This window comes from Electrona antarctica, assembly GCF_951216825.1.
Source record: "Electrona antarctica genome assembly, contig: scaffold_242, whole genome shotgun sequence".
Lineage (NCBI taxonomy): Eukaryota > Metazoa > Chordata > Actinopteri > Myctophiformes > Myctophidae > Electrona > Electrona antarctica.
The window spans coordinates 82,790-106,424 of NW_027637656.1; the positions used below are offsets into that span (position 1 = coordinate 82,790).

General features: G+C 44.8%; 1 protein-coding gene across 1 annotated transcript; it reads right to left on the reverse strand.

Moving 5' to 3' along the window:
• Positions 1-12,693: 12,693 nt before the first annotated feature.
• On the reverse strand, positions 12,694-23,620 carry LOC306918737 (NLR family CARD domain-containing protein 3-like; the record flags this gene model as incomplete). The annotated part of the gene is made up of 5 exons (XM_079531603.1): positions 21,864-23,620; positions 20,805-20,981; positions 17,870-18,016; positions 16,989-17,038; positions 12,694-13,295 (listed from the first exon to the last, which is right to left on the reverse strand). Exons 1-5 carry the CDS (start codon positions 23,588-23,590, stop codon positions 12,694-12,696), a joined length of 2,703 nt encoding a protein of 900 aa, XP_079387729.1. The 5' UTR covers positions 23,591-23,620.
• Between the last annotated feature and the right edge of the window lie 15 nt (positions 23,621-23,635).

The following is a 23,635-nucleotide window of genomic DNA, read 5'->3' on the forward strand; positions in this document are numbered from 1 at the left end:
TGGTTCTCAGTATTTCATGTCAAGGACCCCAAAAATGTTACGAAATTGGCCGCCGACCCCCATCTGCACATTTTCACGATTTTTCAAAAATAGCAGACCTACAAGTTCACAGCGCGCCACTCGGTGCCGCGCTGTGAGCTTGTAGATCTGCTATTTTTCAATAGCTAAAGTATAACATAATGCCTAAAACCTCATGTTTCTATGTCAGTGGTTCTCAATATTTCATGTCAAGGACCCCAAAAATGATGTGAAATTGGCCGCCGACCCCCATCTGCACATTTTCACGATTTTGCAAAAATAGCAGACCTACAAGTTCACAGCGCGGCACTCGGTGCCGCGCTGTGAGCTTGTAGATCTGCTATTTTTCAATAGCTAAAGTATAACATAATGCCTAAAACCTCATGTTTCTATGTCAGTGGTTCCCAATATTTCATGTCAAGGACCCCAAACATTTTACGAAATTGACCACCGACCCCCATCTGCACATTTTCACGATTTTTCATAAATAGCAGACCTACAAGTTCACAGCGCGGCACCGAGTGCCGCGCTGTGAGCTTGTAGATCTGCTATTTTTCAATAGCTAAAGTATAACATAATGCCTAAAACCTCATGTTTCTGTCAGTGGTTCTCAGTATTTCATGTCAAGGACCCCAAAAATGTCATGAAATTGGCCGCCGACCTCCATCTGCACATTTTCATGATTTTTCAAAAATAGCAGATCTACAAGCTCACAGCGCGGCACTCGGTGCCGCGCTGTGAGCTTGTAGATCTGCTATTTCTCAATAGCTAAAGTATAACATAATGCCTAAAACCTCATGTTTCTATGTCAGTGGTTCTCAGTATTTCATGTCAAGGACCCCAAAAATGATGTGAAATTGGCCGCCGACCCCATCTGCACATTTTCACGATTTTTCAAAAATAGCAGACCTACAAGTTCACAGCGCGGCACTCGGTGCCGCGCTGTGAGCTTGTAGATCTGCTATTTTTCAATAGCTAAAGTATAACATAATGCCTAAAACCTCATGTTTCTATGTCAGTGGTTCTCAGTATTTCATGTCAAGGACCCCAAAAATGTTATGAAATTGGCCGCCGACCCCCATCTGCACATATTCACGATTTTTAAAAAATAGCAGACCTACAAGTTCACAGCGCGGCACTCGCTGTGAGCTTGTAGATCTGCTATTTCTCAATAGCTAAAGTATAACATAATGCCTAAAACCTCATGTTTCTATGTCAGTGGTTCTCAGTATTTCATGTCAAGGACCCCAAAAATTTTACGAAATTGACCGCCGACCCCAGTCTGCACATTTTCACGATTTTTCAAAAATAGCAGACCTACAAGTTCACAGCGCGGCACTCGGTGCCGCGCTGTGAGCTTGTAGATCTGCTATTTTTCAATAGCTAAAGTATAACATAATGCCTAAAACCTCATGTTTCTATGTCAGTGGTTCTCAGTATTTCATGTCAAGGACCCCAAAAATGATGTGAAATTGGCCGCCGACCCCCATCTGCACATTTTCACGATTTTGCAAAAATAGCAGACCTACAAGTTCACAGCGCGGCACTCGGTGCCGCGCTGTGAGCTTGTAGATCTGCTATTTTTCAATAGCTAAAGTATAACATAATGCCTAAAACCTCATGTTTCTATGTCAGTGGTTCTCAGTATTTCATGTCAATGACCCCAAAAATGTTATGAAATTGGCCGCCGACCCCCATCTGCACATTTTCACGATTTTTCAAAAATAGCAGACCTACAAGTCCACAGCGCGGCACTCGGTGCCGCGCTGTGAGCTTGTAGATCTGCTATTTTTCAATAGCTAAAGTAAAACATAATGCCTAAAACCTCATGTTTCTATGTCAGTGGTTCTCAATATTTCATGTCAAGGACCCCAAAAATGTCATGAAATTGGCCGCCGACCCCCATCTAAACATTTTCATGATCTTTCATAAATAGCAGACCTACAAGTTCACAGCGCGGCACTCGCTGTGAGCTTGTAGATCTGCTATTTCTCAATAGCTAAAGTATAACATAATGCCTAAAACCTCATGTTTCTATGTCAGTGGTTCTCAGTATTTCATGTCAAGGACCCCAAAAATGTTATGAAATTGGCCGCCGACCCCCATCTGCACATTTTCACGATTTTTCAAAAATAGCAGACCTACAAGTTCACAGCGCGCCACTCGGTGCCGCGCTGTGAGCTTGTAGATCTGCTATTTTTCAATAGCTAAAGTATAACATAATGCCTAAAACCTCATGTTTCTATGTCAGTGGTTCTCAATATTTCATGTCAAGGACCCCAAAAATGATGTGAAATTGGCCGCCGACCCCCATCTGCACATTTTCACGATTTTGCAAAAATAGCAGACCTACAAGTTCACAGCGCGGCACCGAGTGCCGCGCTGTGAGCTTGTAGATCTGCTATTTCTCAATAGCTAAAGTATAACATAATGCCTAAAACCTCATGTTTCTATGTCAGTGGTTCTCAGTATTTCATGTCAAGGACCCCAAAAATGTCATGAAATTGGCCGCCGACCCCCATCTGCACATTTTCAGGATCTTTCAAAAATAGCAGACCTACAAGTTCACAGCGCGCCACTCGGTGCCGCGCTGTGAGCTTGTAGATCTGCTATTTCTCAATAGCTAAAGTATAACATAATGCCTAAAACCTCATGTTTCTATGTCAGTGGTTCTCAATATTTCATGTCAAGGACCCCAAAAATGATATGAAATTGGCTGCCGACCCCCATCTGCACAGTTTCACGATTTTGCAAAAATAGCAGACCTACAAGTTCACAGCGCGGCACTCGGTGCCGCGCTGTGAGCTTGTAGATCTGCTATTTTTCAATAGCTAAAGTATAACATAATGCCTAAAACCTCATGTTTCTATGTCAGTGGTTCTCAGTATTTCATGTCAAGGACCCCAAAAATGTTACGAAATTGGCCGCCGACCCCCATCTGCACATTTTCACGATTTTTCAAAAATAGCAGACCTACAAGTTCACAGCGCGGCCGCGCTGTGTGATAGAGGGGTCAAAATGGTAAATGGTGCATTTATATAGCGCCTTTATCCAAGGCGCTTTACATAGATTGTGCATTACATTCACCCATTCATACACCGATTGCGGCGGAAGCCATGCAAGGTACCAACCAGCACATCGGGAGCAATTTGGGGTTCAGTGTCTTGCCCAAGGACACTTCGACATGTAGACAGGAGGAGCCGGGATACGAACCGCCGACCCATGGATCATTGGACGACCTGCTCTACCTCCTGAGCCACAGTCGTCGTCAAGAATGAACGAAAGTTCCTGGGTGGACCCCCTGAAGGACCCCTGGACCCAAGGACCCATGGGGGTTCCCGGACCCCCTGGAACCCCCTGAAGGACCCTCTGGACCCCCCTGAAGGACCCCTGGGGGTCCCCAGACCCCCTGAAGGACCCATGGGGGTTCCCGGACCTCCTGGGGGTCCCCGGACCTCCTGGATCCCCCTGAAGGACCCCTGGGGGTCCCCGGACCCCCTGGACCCCCCTGAAGGACCCCTGGGGGTCCCCAGACCCCCTGAAGGACCCATGGGGGTTCCCGGACCTCCTGGGGGTCCCCGGACCTCCTGGATCCCCCTGAAGGACCCCTGGGGGTCCCCGGACCCCCTGGACCCCCCTGAAGGACCCCTGGGGGTCCCCGGCACCACCTCAGTGCATCTTGACAAACTCACCCAAACCTACATAGAAATAAATCCAGATAAACTTCTCTCATGAATAAACATTTATTTGATGTTATGGTTTCAGAAATGCTTCAGAGCATTAGGAATATAAAATGTGGATCTGCTTATGAAACTCTAGACATTTACAATGTACTTTTATACATCAATACTGTACAAGAACATTAAATACAGTATGTACAACTGGTCCATTTGTTTTTTAACAAATCTAAATCACCATAGATCAAATATCTATGTAAAATGACCCCAAAACTGTTTTTAAAGTGAAATATCCCTTTAAGAAAGGTGTGCTCTCTCCCTCTCTCCCCCCCCCCCCCTCTCTCTCTCTCTCTCTCTCCCTCTCCCTCTCCCTCTCTCCCCCTCTCTCCCCCTCTCTCTCTCCCTCCTCTATTCCCTCCTCTATTCCCTCTCTCTCTCTGATCACAGACGTTGTCTGTCCTCACAAAGACACACTGAGGAGGAGGAGGAGGTCCCAAGCCTAAACCCAGGGTAGAGAGCTTCAGTGATGCTCTGGAAGGTGTAAAGGTGTCTCAGTGAGTCAGAGGACACTTCATAGAAGGACAGAGTCCCTGCAGGGCAGTCTAGATACACTGCTACTCTGTAGACAGGCTCACCCGTCTCATCCACTGCTCTGCTGGAGTCAGAGGGAACAACAGGGAGGACAGTCCTCCTACTATTGTGAATGACATGGTACAGTATTGGTTCAGTATTTCATGTCAAGGACCCCAAAAATGTTACGAAATTGACCGCCGAACCCCATCTGCACATTTTCAGGATTTTTCAAAAATAGCAGACCTACAAGTCCACAGCGCGGCACTCGGTGCCGCGCTGTGAACTTGTAGGTCTGCTATTTTTCAATAGCTAAAGTATAACATAATGCCTAAAACCTCATGTTTCTATGTCAGTGGTTCTCAATATTTCATGTCAAGGACCCCAATCTGCACATTTTCACGATTTTTCAAAAATAGCAGACCTACAAGTCCACAGCGCGCCACTCGGTGCAGCGCTGTGAGCTTGTAGATCTGCTATTTCTCAATAGCTAAAGTATAACATAATGCCTAAAACCTCATGTTTCTATGTCAGTGGTTCTCAATATTTCATGTCAAGGACCCCAAAAATGATGTGAAATTGGCCGCCGACCCCCATCTGCACATTTTCAGGATCTTTCATAAATAGCAGACCTACAAGTTCACAGCGCGGCACTCGCTGTGAGCTTGTAGATCTGCTATTTCTCAATAGCTAAAGTATAACATAATGCCTAAAACCTCATGTTTCTATGTCAGTGGTTCTCAGTATTTCATGTCAAGGACCCCAAAAATGTTATGAAATTGGCCGTCGACCCCCATCTGCACATTTTCACGATTTTTCAAAAATAGCAGACCTACAAGTTCACAGCGCGCCACTCGGTGCCGCGCTGTGAGCTTGTAGATCTGCTATTTTTCAATAGCTAAAGTATAACATAATGCCTAAAACCTCATGTTTCTATGTCAGTGGTTCTCAATATTTCATGTCAAGGACCCCAAAAATGATGTGAAATTGGCCGCCGACCCCCATCTGCACATTTTCACGATTTTGCAAAAATAGCAGACCTACAAGTTCACAGCGCGGCACCGAGTGCCGCGCTGTGAGCTTGTAGATCTGCTATTTCTCAATAGCTAAAGTATAACATAATGCCTAAAACCTCATGTTTCTATGTCAGTGGTTCTCAGTATTTCATGTCAAGGACCCCAAAGATGTCATGAAATTGGCCGCCGACCCCCATCTGCACATTTTCAGGATCTTTCAAAAATAGCAGACCTACAAGTTCACAGCGCGCCACTCGGTGCCGCGCTGTGAGCTTGTAGATCTGCTATTTCTCAATAGCTAAAGTATAACATAATGCCTAAAACCTCATGTTTCTATGTCAGTGGTTCTCAATATTTCATGTCAAGGACCCCAAAAATTATATGAAATTGGCTGCCGACCCCCATCTGCACAGTTTCACGATTTTGCAAAAATAGCAGACCTACAAGTTCACAGCGCGGCACTCGGTGCCGCGCTGTGAGCTTGTAGATCTGCTATTTTTCAATAGCTAAAGTATAACATAATGCCTAAAACCTCATGTTTCTATGTCAGTGGTTCTCAGTATTTCATGTCAAGGACCCCAAAAATGTTACGAAATTGGCCGCCGACCCCCATCTGCACATTTTCACGATTTTTCAAAAATAGCAGACCTACAAGTTCACAGCGCGGCCGCGCTGTGTGATAGAGGGGTCAAGAATGAACGAAAGTTCCTGGGTGGACCCCCTGAAGGACCCCTGGACCCAAGGACCCATGGGGGTTCCCGGACCCCCTGGAACCCCCTGAAGGACCCTCTGGACCCCCCTGAAGGACCCCTGGGGGTCCCCAGACCCCCTGAAGGACCCATGGGGGTTCCCGGACCTCCTGGGGGTCCCCGGACCTCCTGGATCCCCCTGAAGGACCCCTGGGGGTCCCCGGACCCCCTGGACCCCCCTGAAGGACCCCTGGGGGTCCCCGGCACCACCTCAGTGCATCTTGACAAACTCACCCAAACCTACATAGAAATAAATCCAGATAAACTTCTCTCATGAATAAACATTTATTTGATGTTATGGTTTCAGAAATGCTTCAGAGCATTAGGAATATAAAATGTGGATCTGCTTATGAAACTCTAGACATTTACAATGTACTTTTATACATCAATACTGTACAAGAACATTAAATACAGTATGTACAACTGGTCCATTTGTTTTTTAACAAATCTAAATCACCATAGATCAAATATCTATGTAAAATGACCCCAAAACTGTTTTTAAAGTGAAATATCCCTTTAAGAAAGGTGTGCTCTCTCCCTCTCTCTCCCCCCCCCCCCTCTCTCTCTCTCTCTCTCTCTCTCTCTCTCTCTCTCTCTCTCCCTCTCTCCCCCTCTCTCCCCCTCCCTCTCCCCCTCTCTCTCTCCCTCCTCTATTCCCTCTCTCTCTCTGATCACAGACGTTGTCTGTCCTCACAAAGACACACTGAGGAGGAGGAGGAGGTCCCAAGCCTAAACCCAGGGTAGAGAGCTTCAGTGATGCTCTGGAAGGTGTAAAGGTGTCTCAGTGAGTCAGAGGACACTTCATAGAAGGACAGAGTCCCTGCAGGGCAGTCTAGATACACTGCTACTCTGTAGACAGGCTCACCCGTCTCATCCACTGCTCTGCTGGAGTCAGAGGGAACAACAGGGAGGACAGTCCTCCTACTATTGTGAATGACATGGTACAGTATTGGTTCAGTATTTCATGTCAAGGACCCCAAAAATGTTACGAAATTGGCTGCCGACCCCCATCTGCACATTTTCAGGATTTTTCAAAAATAGCAGACCTACAAGTTCACAGCGCGGCACTCGGTGCCGCGCTGTGAACTTGTAGATCTGCTATTTCTCAATAGCTAAAGTATAACATAATGCCTAAAACCTCATGTTTCTATGTCAGTGGTTCTCAATATTTCATGTCAAGGACCCCAATCTGCACATTTTCACGATTTTTCAAAAATAGCAGACCTACAAGTCCACAGCGCGCCACTCGGTGCAGCGCTGTGAGCTTGTAGATCTGCTATTTCTCAATAGCTAAAGTATAACATAATGCCTAAAACCTCATGTTTCTATGTCAGTGGTTCTCAATATTTCATGTCAAGGACCCCAAAAATGATGTGAAATTGGCCGCCGACCCCCATCTGCACATTTTCACGATTTTTCAAAAATAGCAGACCTACAAGTTCACAGCGCGTCACTCGCTGTGAGCTTGTAGATCTGCTATTTCTCAATAGCTAAAGTATAACATAATGCCTAAAACCTCATGTTTCTATGTCAGTGGTTCTCAATATTTCATGTCAAGGACCCCAAAAATGTTACGAAATTGACCGCCGACCCCCATCTGCACATTTTCACGATTTTTCAAAAATAGCAGACCTACAAGTTCACAGCGCGCCACTCGGTGCCGCGCTGTGAGCTTGTAGATCTGCTATTTTTCAATAGCTAAAGTATAACATAATGCCTAAAACCTCATGTTTCTATGTCAGTGGTTCTCAATATTTAATGCCAAGGACCCCAAAAATGTCATGAAATTGGCCGCCGACCCCCATCTGCACATTTTCAGGATCTTTCAAAAATAGCAGACCTACAAGTTCACAGCGCATCACTCGCTGTGAGCTTGTAGATCTGCTATTTCTCAATAGCTAAAGTATAACATAATGCCTAAAACCTCATGTTTCTATGTCAGTGGTTCTCAATATTTCATGTCAAGGACCCCAAAAATGTTACGAAATTGACCACCGACCCCCATCTGCACATTTTCACGATTTTTCAAAAATAGCAGACCTACAAGTTCACAGCGCGCCACTCGGTGCCGCGCTGTGAGCTTGTAGATCTGCTATTTTTCAATAGCTAAAGTATAACATAATGCCTAAAACCTCATGTTTCTATGTCAGTGGTTCTCAATATTTCATGTCAAGGACCCCAAAAATGATGTGAAATTGGCCGCCGACCCCCATCTGCACATTTTCACGATTTTGCAAAAATAGCAGACCTACAAGTTCACAGCGCGGCACCGAGTGCCGCGCTGTGAGCTTGTAGATCTGCTATTTCTCAATAGCTAAAGTATAACATAATGCCTAAAACCTCATGTTTCTATGTCAGTGGTTCTCAGTATTTCATGTCAAGGACCCGAAAAATGTTATGAAATTGGCCGCCGACCCCCATCTGCACATTTTCACGATTTTTCAAAAATAGCAGACCTACAAGTTCACAGCGCGCCACTCGGTGCCGCGCTGTGAGCTTGTAGATCTGCTATTTTTCAATAGCTAAAGTATAACATAATGCCTAAAACCTCATGTTTCTATGTCAGTGGTTCTCAATATTTCATGTCAAGGACCCCAAAAATATCATGAAATTGGCTGCCGACCCCCATCTGCACATATTCACGATTTTGCAAAAATAGCAGACCTACAAGTTCACAGCGCGGCACTCGCTGTGAGCTTGTAGATCTGCTATTTTTCAATAGCTAAAGTATAACATAATGCCTAAAACCTCATGTTTCTGTCAGTGGTTCTCAGTATTTCATGTCAAGGACCCCAAAAATGATATGAAATTGGCCGCCGACCCCCATCTGCACATATTCACGATTTTTCAAAAATAGCAGACCTACAAGTTCATAGCGCGCCACTCGGTGCCGCGCTGTGAGCTTGTAGATCTGCTATTTTTCAATAGCTAAAGTATAACATAATGCCTAAAACCTCATGTTTCTATGTCAGTGGTTCTCAGTATTTCATGTCAAGGACCCCAAAAATGTCATGAAATTGGCCGCCGACCCCCACCTGCACATTTTCAGGATCTTTCAAAAATAGCAGACCTACAAGTTCACAGCGCGGCACTCGCTGTGAGCTTGTAGATCTGCTATTTCTCAATAGCTAAAGTATAACATAATGCCTAAAACCTCATGTTTCTATGTCAGTGGTTCTCAGTATTTCATGTCAAGGACCCCAAAAATTTTACGAAATTGACCGCCGACCCCAGTCTGCACATTTTCACGATTTTTCAAAAATAGCAGACCTGCAAGTTCACAGCGCGCCACTCGGTGCCGCGCTGTGAGCTTGTAGATCTGCTATTTTTCAATAGCTAAAGTATAACATAATGCCTAAAACCTCATGTTTCTATGTCAGTGGTTCTCAGTATTTCATGTCAAGGACCCCAAAAATGATATGAAATTGGCCGCCGACCCCCATCTAAACATTTTCAGGATCTTTCATAAATAGCAGACCTACAAGTTCACAGCGCGCCACTCGGTGCCGCGCTGTGAGCTTGTAGATCTGCTATTTTTCAATAGCTAAAGTATAACATAATGCCTAAAACCTCATGTTTCTATGTCAGTGGTTCTCAGTATTTCATGTCAAGGACCCCAAAAATGTTATGAAATTGGCCGCCGACCCCCATCTGCACATTTTCACGATTTTTCAAAAATAGCAGACCTACAAGTTCACAGCGCGCCACTCGGTGCCGCGCTGTGAGCTTGTAGATCTGCTATTTTTCAATAGCTAAAGTATAACATAATGCCTAAAACCTCATGTTTCTATGTCAGTGGTTCTCAATATTTCATGTCAAGGACCCCAAAAATGTTATGAAATTGGCCGCCGACCCCATCTGCACATTTTCACGATTTTTCAAAAATAGCAGACCTACAAGTTCACAGCGCGCCACTCGGTGCCGCGCTGTGAGCTTGTAGATCTGCTATTTTTCAATAGCTAAAGTATAACATAATGCCTAAAACCTCATGTTTCTATGTCAGTGGTTCTCAATATTTAATGTCAAGGACCCCAAAAATGTCATGAAATTGGCCGCCGACCCCCATCTGCACATTTTCAGGATCTTTCAAAAATAGCAGACCTACAAGTTCACAGCGCGTCACTCGCTGTGAGCTTGTAGATCTGCTATTTCTCAATAGCTAAAGTATAACATAATGCCTAAAACCTCATGTTTCTATGTCAGTGGTTCTCAATATTTCATGTCAAGGACCCCAAAAATGTTACGAAATTGACCGCCGACCCCCATCTGCACATTTTCACGATTTTTCAAAAATAGCAGACCTACAAGTTCACAGCGCGCCACTCGGTGCCGCGCTGTGAGCTTGTAGATCTGCTATTTTTCAATAGCTAAAGTATAACATAATGCCTAAAACCTCATGTTTCTATGTCAGTGGTTCTCAATATTTCATGTCAAGGACCCCAAAAATGATGTGAAATTGGCCGCCGACCCCCATCTGCACATTTTCACGATTTTGCAAAAATAGCAGACCTACAAGTTCACAGCGCGGCACCAAGTGCCGCGCTGTGAGCTTGTAGATCTGCTATTTCTCAATAGCTAAAGTATAACATAATGCCTAAAACCTCATGTTTCTATGTCAGTGGTTCTCAGTATTTCATGTCAAGGACCCGAAAAATGTTATGAAATTGGCCGCCGACCCCCATCTGCACATTTTCACGATTTTTCAAAAATAGCAGACCTACAAGTTCACAGCGCGCCACTCGGTGCCGCGCTGTGAGCTTGTAGATCTGCTATTTTTCAATAGCTAAAGTATAACATAATGCCTAAAACCTCATGTTTCTATGTCAGTGGTTCTCAATATTTCATGTCAAGGACCCCAAAAATGTCATGAAATTGGCTGCCGACCCCCATCTGCACATATTCACGATTTTGCAAAAATAGCAGACCTACAAGTTCACAGCGCGGCACTCGCTGTGAGCTTGTAGATCTGCTATTTTTCAATAGCTAAAGTATAACATAATGCCTAAAACCTCATGTTTCTGTCAGTGGTTCTCAGTATTTCATGTCAAGGACCCCAAAAATTTCATGAAATTGGCCGCCGACCCCCACCTGCACATTTTCAGGATCTTTCAAAAATAGCAGACCTACAAGTTCACAGCGCGGCACTCGCTGTGAGCTTGTAGATCTGCTATTTCTCAATAGCTAAAGTATAACATAATGCCTAAAACCTCATGTTTCTATGTCAGTGGTTCTCAGTATTTCATGTCAAGGACCCCAAAAATTTTACGAAATTGACCGCCGACCCCAGTCTGCACATTTTCACGATTTTTCAAAAATAGCAGACCTGCAAGTTCACAGCGCGCCACTCGGTGCCGCGCTGTGAGCTTGTAGATCTGCTATTTTTCAATAGCTAAAGTATAACATAATGCCTAAAACCTCATGTTTCTATGTCAGTGGTTCTCAGTATTTCATGTCAAGGACCCCAAAAATGATATGAAATTGGCCGCCGACCCCCATCTAAACATTTTCAGGATCTTTCATAAATAGCAGACCTACAAGTTCACAGCGCGCCACTCGGTGCCGCGCTGTGAGCTTGTAGATCTGCTATTTTTCAATAGCTAAAGTATAACATAATGCCTAAAACCTCATGTTTCTATGTCAGTGGTTCTCAGTATTTCATGTCAAGGACCCCAAAAATGTTATGAAATTGGCCGCCGACCCCCATCTGCACATTTTCACGATTTTTCAAAAATAGCAGACCTACAAGTTCACAGCGCGCCACTCGGTGCCGCGCTGTGAGCTTGTAGATCTGCTATTTTTCAATAGCTAAAGTATAACATAATGCCTAAAACCTCATGTTTCTATGTCAGTGGTTCTCAATATTTCATGTCAAGGACCCCAAAAATGTTATGAAATTGGCCGCCGACCCCATCTGCACATTTTCACGATTTTTCAAAAATAGCAGACCTACAAGTTCACAGCGCGGCACTCGCTGTGAGCTTGTAGATCTGCTATTTTTCAATAGCTAAAGTATAACATAATGCCTAAAACCTCATGTTTCTATGTCAGTGGTTCTCAGTATTTCATGTCAAGGACCCCAAAAATGATATGAAATTGGCCGCCGAACCCCATCTGCACATTTTCACGATTTTAAAAAAATAAAAATGCCCCCCTGGACCCCCCTGAAGGACCCCTGGGGGTTCCCGGACCCCCTGGAACCCCCTGAAGGACCCCTGGACCCCCCTGAAGGACCCCTGGGGGTCCCCGGCACCACCTCAGTGCATCTTGACAAACTCACCCAAACCTACATAGAAATAAATCCAGATAAACTTCTCTCATGAATAAACATTTATTTGATGTTATGGTTTCAGAAATGCTTCAGAGCATTAGGAATATAAAATGTGGATCTGCTTATGAAACTCTAGACATTTACAATGTACTTTTATACATCAATACTGTACAAGAACATTAAATACAGTATGTAAAACTGGTCCATTTGTTTTTTAACAAATCTAAATCACCATAGATCAAATATCTATGTAAAATGACCCCAAAACTGTTTTTAAAGTGAAATATCCCTTTAAGAAAGGTGTGCTCTCTCCCCCCCTCCCTCCCCCCCCCCCCCCCCCTCCCTCTCTCTCTCTCCCCCTCTCGCTCCCTCCTCTATTCCCTCTCTCTCTCTGATCAGAGACGTTGTCTGTCCTCACAAAGACACACTGAGGTGGAGGAACAATAAAATGAGGAGGGGTCATAAAGCCTAAACCCAGGGTAGAGAGCTTCAGTGAATGTGCTCTGGAAGGTGTAAATGTGTCTCAGTGAGTCAGAGGACACTTCATAGAAGGACAGAGTCCCTGCAGGGCAGTCTAGATACACTGCTACTCTGTAGACAGGCCAACCCGTCTCATCCACTGCTCTGCTGGAGACAGAGGGAACAACAGGGAGGAGAGTCATCCTACTATTGTGAATGACATGGTACCTGCCTCTACTACAGAACAGACTCCAGGAATGATCATTGCCTCCAAGCTCACTATCCTTTCCTCTCCTGCTGATTGCTCTGTAAGCCCCTCCCATCTCAACCGCTCCACTCCCCTCTACCTCCCACAGGTAACGGCCTCCAGACAGACCTTCTGAACACAGAACCTGATGAACATCATCACCAAATCTATCAGGGTGGTCAGCGTATGACTGAAGCTCCTCCCCCTTTGACCTTGTGACCTTCTTGTTGTCGTCAGACAGACAGAGAGTTCTGCTTGCTGTGTTTGGGTCCAGAGTGAGACGATGGGAATCTGATGAGAAAACAACACAGTAAAAAACATTAAATATTAAACATATTTACCTGTCTCACCCTCCTCCACCCCAGATACCACCTGTCTCACCCTTCACCCTCCTCCACCACAGGTACCCCCTGTCTCACCCTCCTCCACCCCAGCTACCACCTGTCTCACCCTCCACCACCGCAGCTACCACCTGTCTCACCCTCCTCCACCCCAGCTACCACCTGTCTCACTCTCCTCCACCACAGGTACCCCCTGTCTCACCCTCCTCCACCCCAGATACCACCTGTCTCACCCTCCTCCACCCCAGATACCACCTGTCTCACCCTCCTCCACCCCAGCGACCAACTGTCTCACCCTCCTCCACCCCAGATACCACCTGTCTCACCCTCCTCCACCCCAGATACCACCTGTCTCACCCTCCTCCACCCCAGATACCACCTGTCTCACTCTCCTCCACCACAGGTACCCCCTGTCTCACCCTCCTCCACCCCAGATACCACCTGTCTCACCCTCCTCCACCCCAGCGACCACCTGTCTCACCCTCCTCCACCCCAGATACCACCTGTCTCACCCTCCTCCACCACAGGTACCCCCTGTCTCACCCTCCTCCACCCCAGATACCACCTGTCTCACCCTCCACCACCACAACTACCCCCTGTCTCACCCTCCTCCACCACAACTACCACCTGTCTCACCCTCCACCACAACTACCACCTGTCTCACCCTCCTCCACCACAACTACCACCTGTCTCACCCTCCTCCACCCCAGCTACCACCTGTCTCACCCTCCTCCACCCCAGATACCACCTGTATCACCCTCCACCACCGCAGCTACCACCTGTCTCACCCTCCTCCAACCCAGCTACCACCTGTCTCACTCTCCTCCACCCCAGCTACCACCTGTCTCACCCTCCTCCACCACAGCTACCACCTGTCTCACCCTCCTCCAACACAGCTACCACCTGTCTCACCCTCCACCCCAGCTACCCCGTCTCACCCTCCACCACCCCAGCTACCACCTGTCTCACCCTACACCAGCCCATCTACCACCTGTCTCACCCTCCACCACCCCAGCTAAAACCTGTCTCACCCTCCTCCACCCCAGCTATCCCCCGTCTCACCCTCCACCACCCCAGCTACCACCTGTCTCACCCCCCTCCACCCCAGCTACCCCCTGTCTCACCCTCCACCCCAGCCACCCCGTCTCACCCTCCACCACCCCAGCTACCACCTGTCTCACCCTCCTCCACCCCAGCTACCCCCTGGCTCACCCTCCTCCACCCCAGCTACCACCTGTCTCACCCTCCTCCACCCCCGCTACCACCTGTCTCACCCTCCTCCACCCCAGCTACCCCCTGTCTCACCCTCCTCCACCCCAGCTACCCCCTGTCTCACCCTCCTCCACCCCAGCTACCACCTGTCTCACCCTCCTCCACCCCAGCTACCCTGTCTCACCCTCCTCCACCCCAGCTACCACCTGTCTCACCCTCCACCCCAGCTACCCCGTCTCACCCTCCACCACCCCAGCTACCACCTGTCTCACCCTCCACCCCAGCTACCCCGTCTCACCCTCCACCACCCCAGCTACCACCTGTCTCACCCTCCTCCACCCCAGCTACCACCTGTCTCACCCTCCTCCACCCCAGCTACCCTGTCTCACCCTCCTCCACCCCAGCTACCACCTGTCTCACCCTCCACCACCCCAGCTACCCTGTCTCACCCTCCTCCACCCCAGCTACCACCTGTCTCACCCTCCACCACCCCAGCTACCCTGTCTCACCCTCCACCACCCCAGCTACCCTGTCTCACCCTCCTCCACCCCAGCTACCACCTGTCTCACCCTCCTCCACCCCAGCTACCCTGTCTCACCCTCCTCCACCCCAGCTACCACCTGTCTCACCCTCCACCACCCCAGCTAAAACCTGTCTCACCCTCCTCCACCCGTGCTACCACCTGTCGTTTTGGATCTGCTGTTTAGGTACGGGGGATTCGGTGTCCCTATGGTTGGGACTGATGTGCTTGATCTCACTACCTAAAAGCAGATCCAATTCATCGCCAAACCATAATAAATATATTGCTCATTTGTATTGAATAAATATATATTCCATCCATTCTTGAGTTGTCCTGACTGAACCACTGATACGTTTTTCAGAAAACATTTTGTAGAATCTGGTCTCAGGTCTTAATGGGTTAATGTAGTGGAGTCAAGAGTACAATATGTGTCTTGGAAGTATCCACAAATACAAATACTAGGTACAGTACATAAACCTCTCTCTCTCTGCAAATTGAATATATATTATTTCAAACGTTTTTAACTCAAATATTTGCTTCTGGGGGGGTGCCTGGAACAACATATTTTCAGATGGGGGTCCGCGGCATTACAGATAATTCTGGGAGTTTTTTACATGAACTACTTTGAGCACCACTGTGGTGTTGAATTTGTCGACTAAAACTAAATATACTGACAGTTTCGTCAACAAATAAAAACTAGACTAAAATGTTAGGGAGGGACTAGTGGAGAAGAGAACCAGTAGAACTAGAATTTACAATTTACAATTTAGGCATTTATCAGACACTCTTAATCCAGAGCGACTTACATTAAGCAATAACAAAAAGCATGGCATACATCACACATGTATAAAAAGTAGTTATCATGAATCATGCGTAAGCTAAGAATGTAACAGTGGAGTATCTATGTAAACTATACATACTATACTATATATTATACATGTGTACTATAAAGTGCTATGACTACATAAAATGCAATTCTAGTGCTGTCTACGTAACATGATCTAAGTCTACATAAAGTGCTATATTTAAAATACTATCTAAGTCTACACAAAGTGCTATATTTAAAATACTATCTAAGTCTACATAAAGTGCTATATTTAAAATACTATCTAAGTCTACACAAAGTGCTATATTTAAAATACTATCTAAGTCTACACAAAGTGCTATATTTAAAATACTATCTAAGTCTACACAAAGTGCTATATTTAAAATACTATCTAAGTGTACATAAAGTTCTATCTAAGGGGCTAGTGCTACGGGCCATGGTGGAGTCTGAAGAGGTGGGTTTTCAGACTACGGCAGAAGATTGGGAGTGGATGCTGCAGTTCTGATTGTGATGGGGAGTGCATTCCATGACAAGTGATGACAAGTGTTGCATTGCAACGCGTTGTGAACTTGTAGATCTGTTATTTTCAACATGTAACCAAGTGTAAAATCAGCCATTACTATATAACGACATCAAGGCCGCCAAAATACATTTTAGTCGTCTAAATCTATTGTAGATTTAGTCGACTAAAATCTCATGATATTTAGTCAACTAAAACTAGACTAACACAAAACAATTTCAGATGACTAAAATATAACTAAAACTCAATTAAGTTTTATTCAAAAGTCTATGACTAAACTAAAATCTAAACGTTGCTGTTAAAATCAACACTGATACGTTTTGCAGAAAACCAATTAACCCATTAAGACCTGAGACCAGATTCTACAAAATGTATTTTTCTGTTTTCTGAACTTGAGTAAATGTACTTAGTTACTTTCCACCACTGTACATGCCAGTAGCAACACAGACAGACAGACAGACAGACAGACAGACAGACAGACAGACAGAGACAGACAGACAGACAGACAGACAGACAGACAGACAGACAGACAGACAGACAGACAGACAGACAGACAGACACTCACATTGTGTAGGGAGTTGAGGATTAGTCCAGAGTTCTCCTCCATGTTTCACTCTGTAGGAAGTAGAACAACAATGCATCAATGTCTGACTGTCTAACACAACGTCTCTGACACTACAGTGTTTCTGCTACCATTATCTTCACCAGGGCAGGTAGCCTGACCAGACAAACTCACTGCCACCTGGCTTGGACTTAGAAATACTTTTTACATTTCTACAGAGTAATGTGATTTCTTCCTATGGTACTGGCCAGCAGGCTGTGGTCATACAATGATACACTGAGGACACTCAAATGGAACTGCAACAGTTTGTGCTGCTGAGAAACTGTCATGAAATGACTGAGAGGGAACCTTCTGTGTCCTCTACTGTTGGACCTGCTATTTGAGCTTGTAGATCTGATATTTGAGCATGTAGATCTGATATTTGAGCTTGTAGATCTAATATTTGAGCTTGTTGATCTGCTATTTGAGCTTGTAGATCTGCTATTTGAGCTTGTAGATCTGCTATTTGAGCTTGCAGATCTACTATTTGAGCTTGTAGATCTGCTATTTGAGCTTCTACTATTTGAGCTTGTAGATATTTTATTTGAGCTTGTAGATCTGCTATTTGAGCTTGTAGATCTGCTATTTGAGCTTGTAGAAGTGATATTTGAGTTTCATCCTAATGTTCAGGCATACTAGGGTTCATGTGGTTAATCACTGACTCTAAAAAGTTGTTTTATGCCAAATTACAGTTTACATGTGAAGTATGCTACAACAGTATGTTTTTTTTTCTTCATATAATTGTATGTTTCAATTAAAAGTACATAACAGACAGACAGACAGACAGACAGACAGACAGACAGACAGACAGACAGACAGACAGACAGACAGACAGACAGACTCACTTGAGCGTTTCCAGTCCAGAGAAGTTCTCCAGTCCAGACACCGGCAAGACGTTGAAGGTCAAGTCTAATTCTCTCAGATGAGGATTAGATCTGAGAGCTGAGGCCAGAAGTTCACAGCTTCTCTCCGACAACCAGCAGTTCATCAGTCTAAATGAGAAATAAAACACCACATGTTTGATTGTCTATAAAAGACATGATTCTGGATAGAAGACAGTGAAGCTAATAACTGGTGATGTCACAGACACAAGAAGGACATCTGCTGGAGAAAAAGACAATACAATTATTTGTATTATATTTTAAACATGTTGATAAATCTTGGACAATGCTAAAATGTTCTCTTAACTCTTTGAGAGTTTCATGGATTTCTATATAGTTTTTAGACTTCTCTATGGCAGAATGGCGTTTTTGAATGATTTATTGAAAATTCTCTGCTGTGAATGTGTGACAACGAAAGACCTTCAGAGAAAGCTTGGCTTGTCTGCTTCCAGGAAAAAAATGAACTGAGTTGATAAAATGTTTAGTTGTGGTGTTGGAAGCCATTTAAAAGAGCCTGCATTTACACTGGGTAGTGTTTCTAGGACAACAAAAAAAGTTATGACCGGTTGAAGTTTTATTTTCTAAATAACTTTTTTTCTGCTGGGCGTACATAGCCATGCAATATCTCATTTTAAAGGGTGAGTTGTCTAGTTCAATTAAAATAAAATAAAAAGTTTCTCACATGTACCACTGTAGATATTTTGCCATCTATAAATAGCATGGTCAGTCATGATCAATCTGACCTATCCAGCTAAAAGTCCCCCTAGCTCTGAAATGGAACATCATATAAACTCAATTCTTTTTTGGGGTAAAATTAGACATTCTAACGCACATTTTGATATATACCATGTTTACATAGTCTTACCAGTACCGTGTCTATTCATGCATGTATCTCAAAAACCTGTTGTGAAGAAACAGTTTTGATAAAAAACTCATCCAAGGACATTGTTTTGATATGACTTTGTGCCCATGATATGTATCAAAATATAGACTTGAATGTATACTGTATTATAACAAAACAATTGGGTTCTTACCATCTACCGTTACAGAGTAAATCACAGTTGAAACTCGCTTAGTCAAACCATAAACCTCAGACTAGTGAACAAAATAGCCATGACAGGTCTAACTCATTGTAAAAGCTTGTCTTTTATTTTTTATGACTAACATAATACAATTATAATAAATATTACAGAAAATAAATAGGCCTACATACAAAACAGTTGTCCCCAAACTCCCCAGTGTCCCCAAACCACTGCATTCCAGTTGTTCTTGACGGTGTGTGTGTGTGTAGGCTAAATTTAAAAAAAACAACAACTGAAATGAATGAATGCATCCGGTTCAGTGTCGGAGAACTCCATCGCAGTCTTGACTCTTCGTCTTCATCATCATCATCATCCTCCTCATCTGATGCCAGTTCTAAATATATAAAAAATAAACATTTAGCTGTAGTCAGCCCGGCCAATAGCCAGTTGGGGGGGGGGGGGGACGTAGGCTATCTGACATCATCGTCATCATCATCATCACACGGAGACACACTAAACAATGTACAATCATGATTGTATACAATATACAATGAATGCAATTATCATGCAAGCTCAGACGTCAATGAAACGTCATACAGATCTTATATAATACGCTACTGTTAGCTTCACTCCCCGTCCCCCCTCCGATCCTTGTAGCAACGTCATCATAACCACGCGTTGCTTCAGTAAACGATGCATGTTTGTTCTCCGTCTTTGTAGACAGTAAATAAAAGGAGCGAACATTACTCTAAAGATCAGATCGCCTATAAGGCACGCTACAATATAAAATACTTGTACTGCCATGCGTGCATGCCTGCTACGATACATTTGTACTGCACTAACCAACCGATCGACACCAACCCCCCCTCCAGCCATTAGCCAGCACCAATGCACCGACCAACACCATTAGCCAGCACCTTCGGTGCTGGCTAATGGCTGGGGGCCATCGTGGTGAGTCATTCTGGCGTCATGATCTGACTAGTAGTAGTAATTATCCAAGCATCTATTTGTAGCGATCATCTTATGATTTCTGATCACTATAGAAGGGCATTTTCTACAATAAGATTACCTCAAAACATTCCGGGTTGATCGTCTTCTTCAATGGTTTCCCGGTATAGCTCATCGGACGACGATGGGGAGACAATGAAAAAAGGAGGGAGGGAGCAGCGAGTCTCGCTGTAAGCACTGGACCAGGGCTACTCCGCCTGGAGAAGGCGACTGGGACGCGTATGGATCAATACTACTACCACAAAACTCGCTCAAATAAATAGTACTGCTTTCAACTTTTTCTGCTAGAAAATCGCTCGGGCGAGACGGCAAACAGGCAAAACAATGATAACTATGAAGACTCCCTCTGCCCCCACTGTTTACAGGGGGTGGGACCAGCTTCCAATGGCAACACGTACACGTGTGTCACGTGACACGGGTTTTCTGGGTAATGTAGTTGGAATATAAGCTCAGGAATTTAAACAGCGCTTCGGAGCATATTAATATGTTTAGATTCATCAAAAACTGTGAAGACGCCAATTGGCGTCATTGATCATTTACGGAATTCTGATGAAGACGCCAATTGGCGTCTTTCATCTTCTAAGGGTTAAGGGGTCCCTAGCACAACATATTTTCAGATGAGGGTCTGCAGACAAATACGTGTCAATTTGGGGGTACTAAAATGTTTGACAACCAATGCTGTAGAGCAGGGGTCTTCAACAGGGGGTCCGGGACCCCTAGGGGGTCCTCCGAGTTACTGCAGGGGGGGTCGCCAAATCTTCTTATGATAGAATTGTGTTACTATGAGATCAACCTTATTCACACTCTACCAATAAAGCATCACCACAATATTAATAGTATAAAGACAAAATAAATCAATAATATCTGACCGTAGAGTCTCCAGTCTACAATGTGGACTCCTCAGTGCGTCACAGAGCAGGTCCATATTTGGCTCCAGGTGGTTGGAACTGATGTCCAGGTGTCTCAGATGGGACGGATTAGAACTGAGAGCTGAAGCCACAACTTCAATGTGTTCCTTCTCGAGGTCATCGCCAAAACCAACAAGTCTGTAATGACAGATTAAATGTAAAATCAGAGATGATCAAAACAGGTCAGACCAAGTTCACTGTCAAGGAAGTAAACTGAGAGATCTTCTATTGCAGATCTACAAGCTCACATTGCGAGGTTGCAGATCGGCTATTTTCAAAAACATATTTAAGTACATTAATTGACAATAAATTAACACAATTATGGTGTGGGGGTCCCTGGCACACAATGTATTCAGAGAGGTCTGTTACATAATACATATTAATTTATACAAAGTCCTTGGTTTGAGAACCACTGGTTTACATTAAACACTGCAGAATGAACCACCAAGGAGGCTTTTAACACATTTAGACCTGAGGCCGATTCGTAGAAAATGGCTTCTAAATCATCACAGTTTTCTGAAAAACCCTATGTTTCTATGTTCAGTGCACTAGTTCTCAAACTATTTCATGTCAAGGACCCCCAGAATGATATGTAATTGGCTGCGTATTGTTCCAGGGACCCCCCAGAACCAAAGACATGAGCTAAAAATGTTCGCTCTGAAAGAATATTCAAAGATTTGCGCCACATTTTCACGATTTTCAAAAAATAGCAGATCTACAAGCTTGTAGCGCGGCGCGCTATGAGCTTGTAGATCTGCTATTTTTCAATAGCTGAAGTATAACACTTTCGAAATGGGTTAATTTGTGATGATTCCACCTCTGTGTGCGTGCATGTGCGCGTGTGTGCGTGCGTGCGTGCGTGTGTACAGTACGCATGTGTGTGCGTGCATGTCTGTGTATTATTTGTATTAATTTGTAATGAATGAATGTAGTCGTTATAATAATATTAAATATAGTATTTGTAATGAATGAATGTAGTAGTAATATATCAGTCATGTTGTTATTCACAGGACTACTAACCTGGCTGTTGTGCAGTTCCTCACAGCTGGGATCAGTCTCAGTCGCCCAGCATCCTCTGTGTTGTATTTGTCCAGGTCCAACTCCTCCAGAACCTCCTCTGACATCAGCAGCATGGAGGCCAGAGCTGAACACTGGGTCTCAGAGAGTTCCTTCCCTGATCTGCTCTCTGACTCCAGGTACTGTTGGATCCCCTGACTTACTGACGGGTCGTTCATCTCCATCAGACAGTGGAAGATGCTGATACATCTGTCAGGAGAGACAGATGTATCATTCATCTCCTTCAGGTTGCTGATGACTCTCTGGATCTCCTCTGGACTGTTCTGTGTCTGACCCAGCAGGCCTCCTAACAGACTCTGGTTGGACTGCAGTGAGAGACCATGAAGGAAGCGGACAAAGAGGTCCAGGTGTCCACTCTCACTCTTCAGGGTTTTCATCATAACAGCCTTCAGGAAGTCAGACAGGGAACTGTCACTGTCATCATCATCTCCCCGGAATGTCTTCAGGACCTCCGTGTTCTTCTGAGTGAAACAGTGGAACAGGTAGACTGCAGCCAGAAACTCCTGGAGGCTCAGATGAACGAAGCAGTAGACAGTTTTCTTGAAGAACGATTCGTCTTCTTTGAAGAAGGTTGTGCAAAAGCCAGAGATCAGCAAGTCCTTGATCACATCAAGACCACACGCTTCCAGGTCTTTCTCATAGAAAATTATTCGTCCTTTGTCCAGTTGGTAAAACGCCAGCTTTCCCAGCTTCAGAAGAACTTCTCCTGCATCCTTTATGAGCTTCTCTCTGTCTTCATCGTTTAGTGAAGGATCCTTCATCTTCTCCCGCAGTGTCTCACCCATCAGGAAGTGGCAGAACAGCTCAACCAGGGTTTTGGGCAGCTCTGTCATCCCCTTGTTCTGCACAACTCTAGCAAGGAACCAACAGAAGACTGGGATTTCACACATGGTGTGGAGGATCTTTGATTTCTGGATGTGTGAGAAGATTGAGCTGGCCTGGTTCTCATCACTGATGCTCTTCGTGAAGAACTCCTTCTTCTGGTCATCTTCGATGAAGCCTCGTACTTCTGTCATCCTGTTAACAAACGCCTTAGGAATCTGTTTGGCTGCTGCAGGTCGTGAGGTTAGCCAGATGTGAACAGAGGGGAGCAGCTCTCCCTTGATGAGGTTTACAAGCAGATGTTCCACTGGGTACGAATCCACCAAGTTCATGGGTCCAAAATCTGCTTTGAAATCGAATTGGAAATAATTTTCATCATATCCATCCATAACAATCATGACTTTGAAGGGGCTCTCGTTGTACTCTACTGACTTCTGCAATTCGTTAAAGATGTCATTAAGAACTTCTTCCTCAATGAATCTGGTTTCCTTGATGCAGTGGTGAATTAGCTGTGCCAAACGAAACTTTTTCCCCTTGAGCATATTTAACTGGCGGAACTTGAGCGGGAACACGAGGTGTGGATCTTGGGGGAAACATTTCTTGGCCCAGTCAAACAGAAATTTGTGCACGAGGAAAGTTTTGCCAATTCCTGCACAGCCAACGGTCAGCACTGTTCTTATGATTATTCCAGAACGGTCTTTGAACATTTCAATGAGTTGGATTAGTGTTCCCTCTCCTGCCTTCTTCATCTCCATCTGTCTGACCTCATGGTGGCTGTGGATGTCTGTGTCTTCGATGTCTACATTGTAGAGCCAGATGAAGATCTTTTCAAACACAACCGTAAGCATTGTGACCAAACTTACACTCCGATATGTACAGCTCATGTTGTGTTG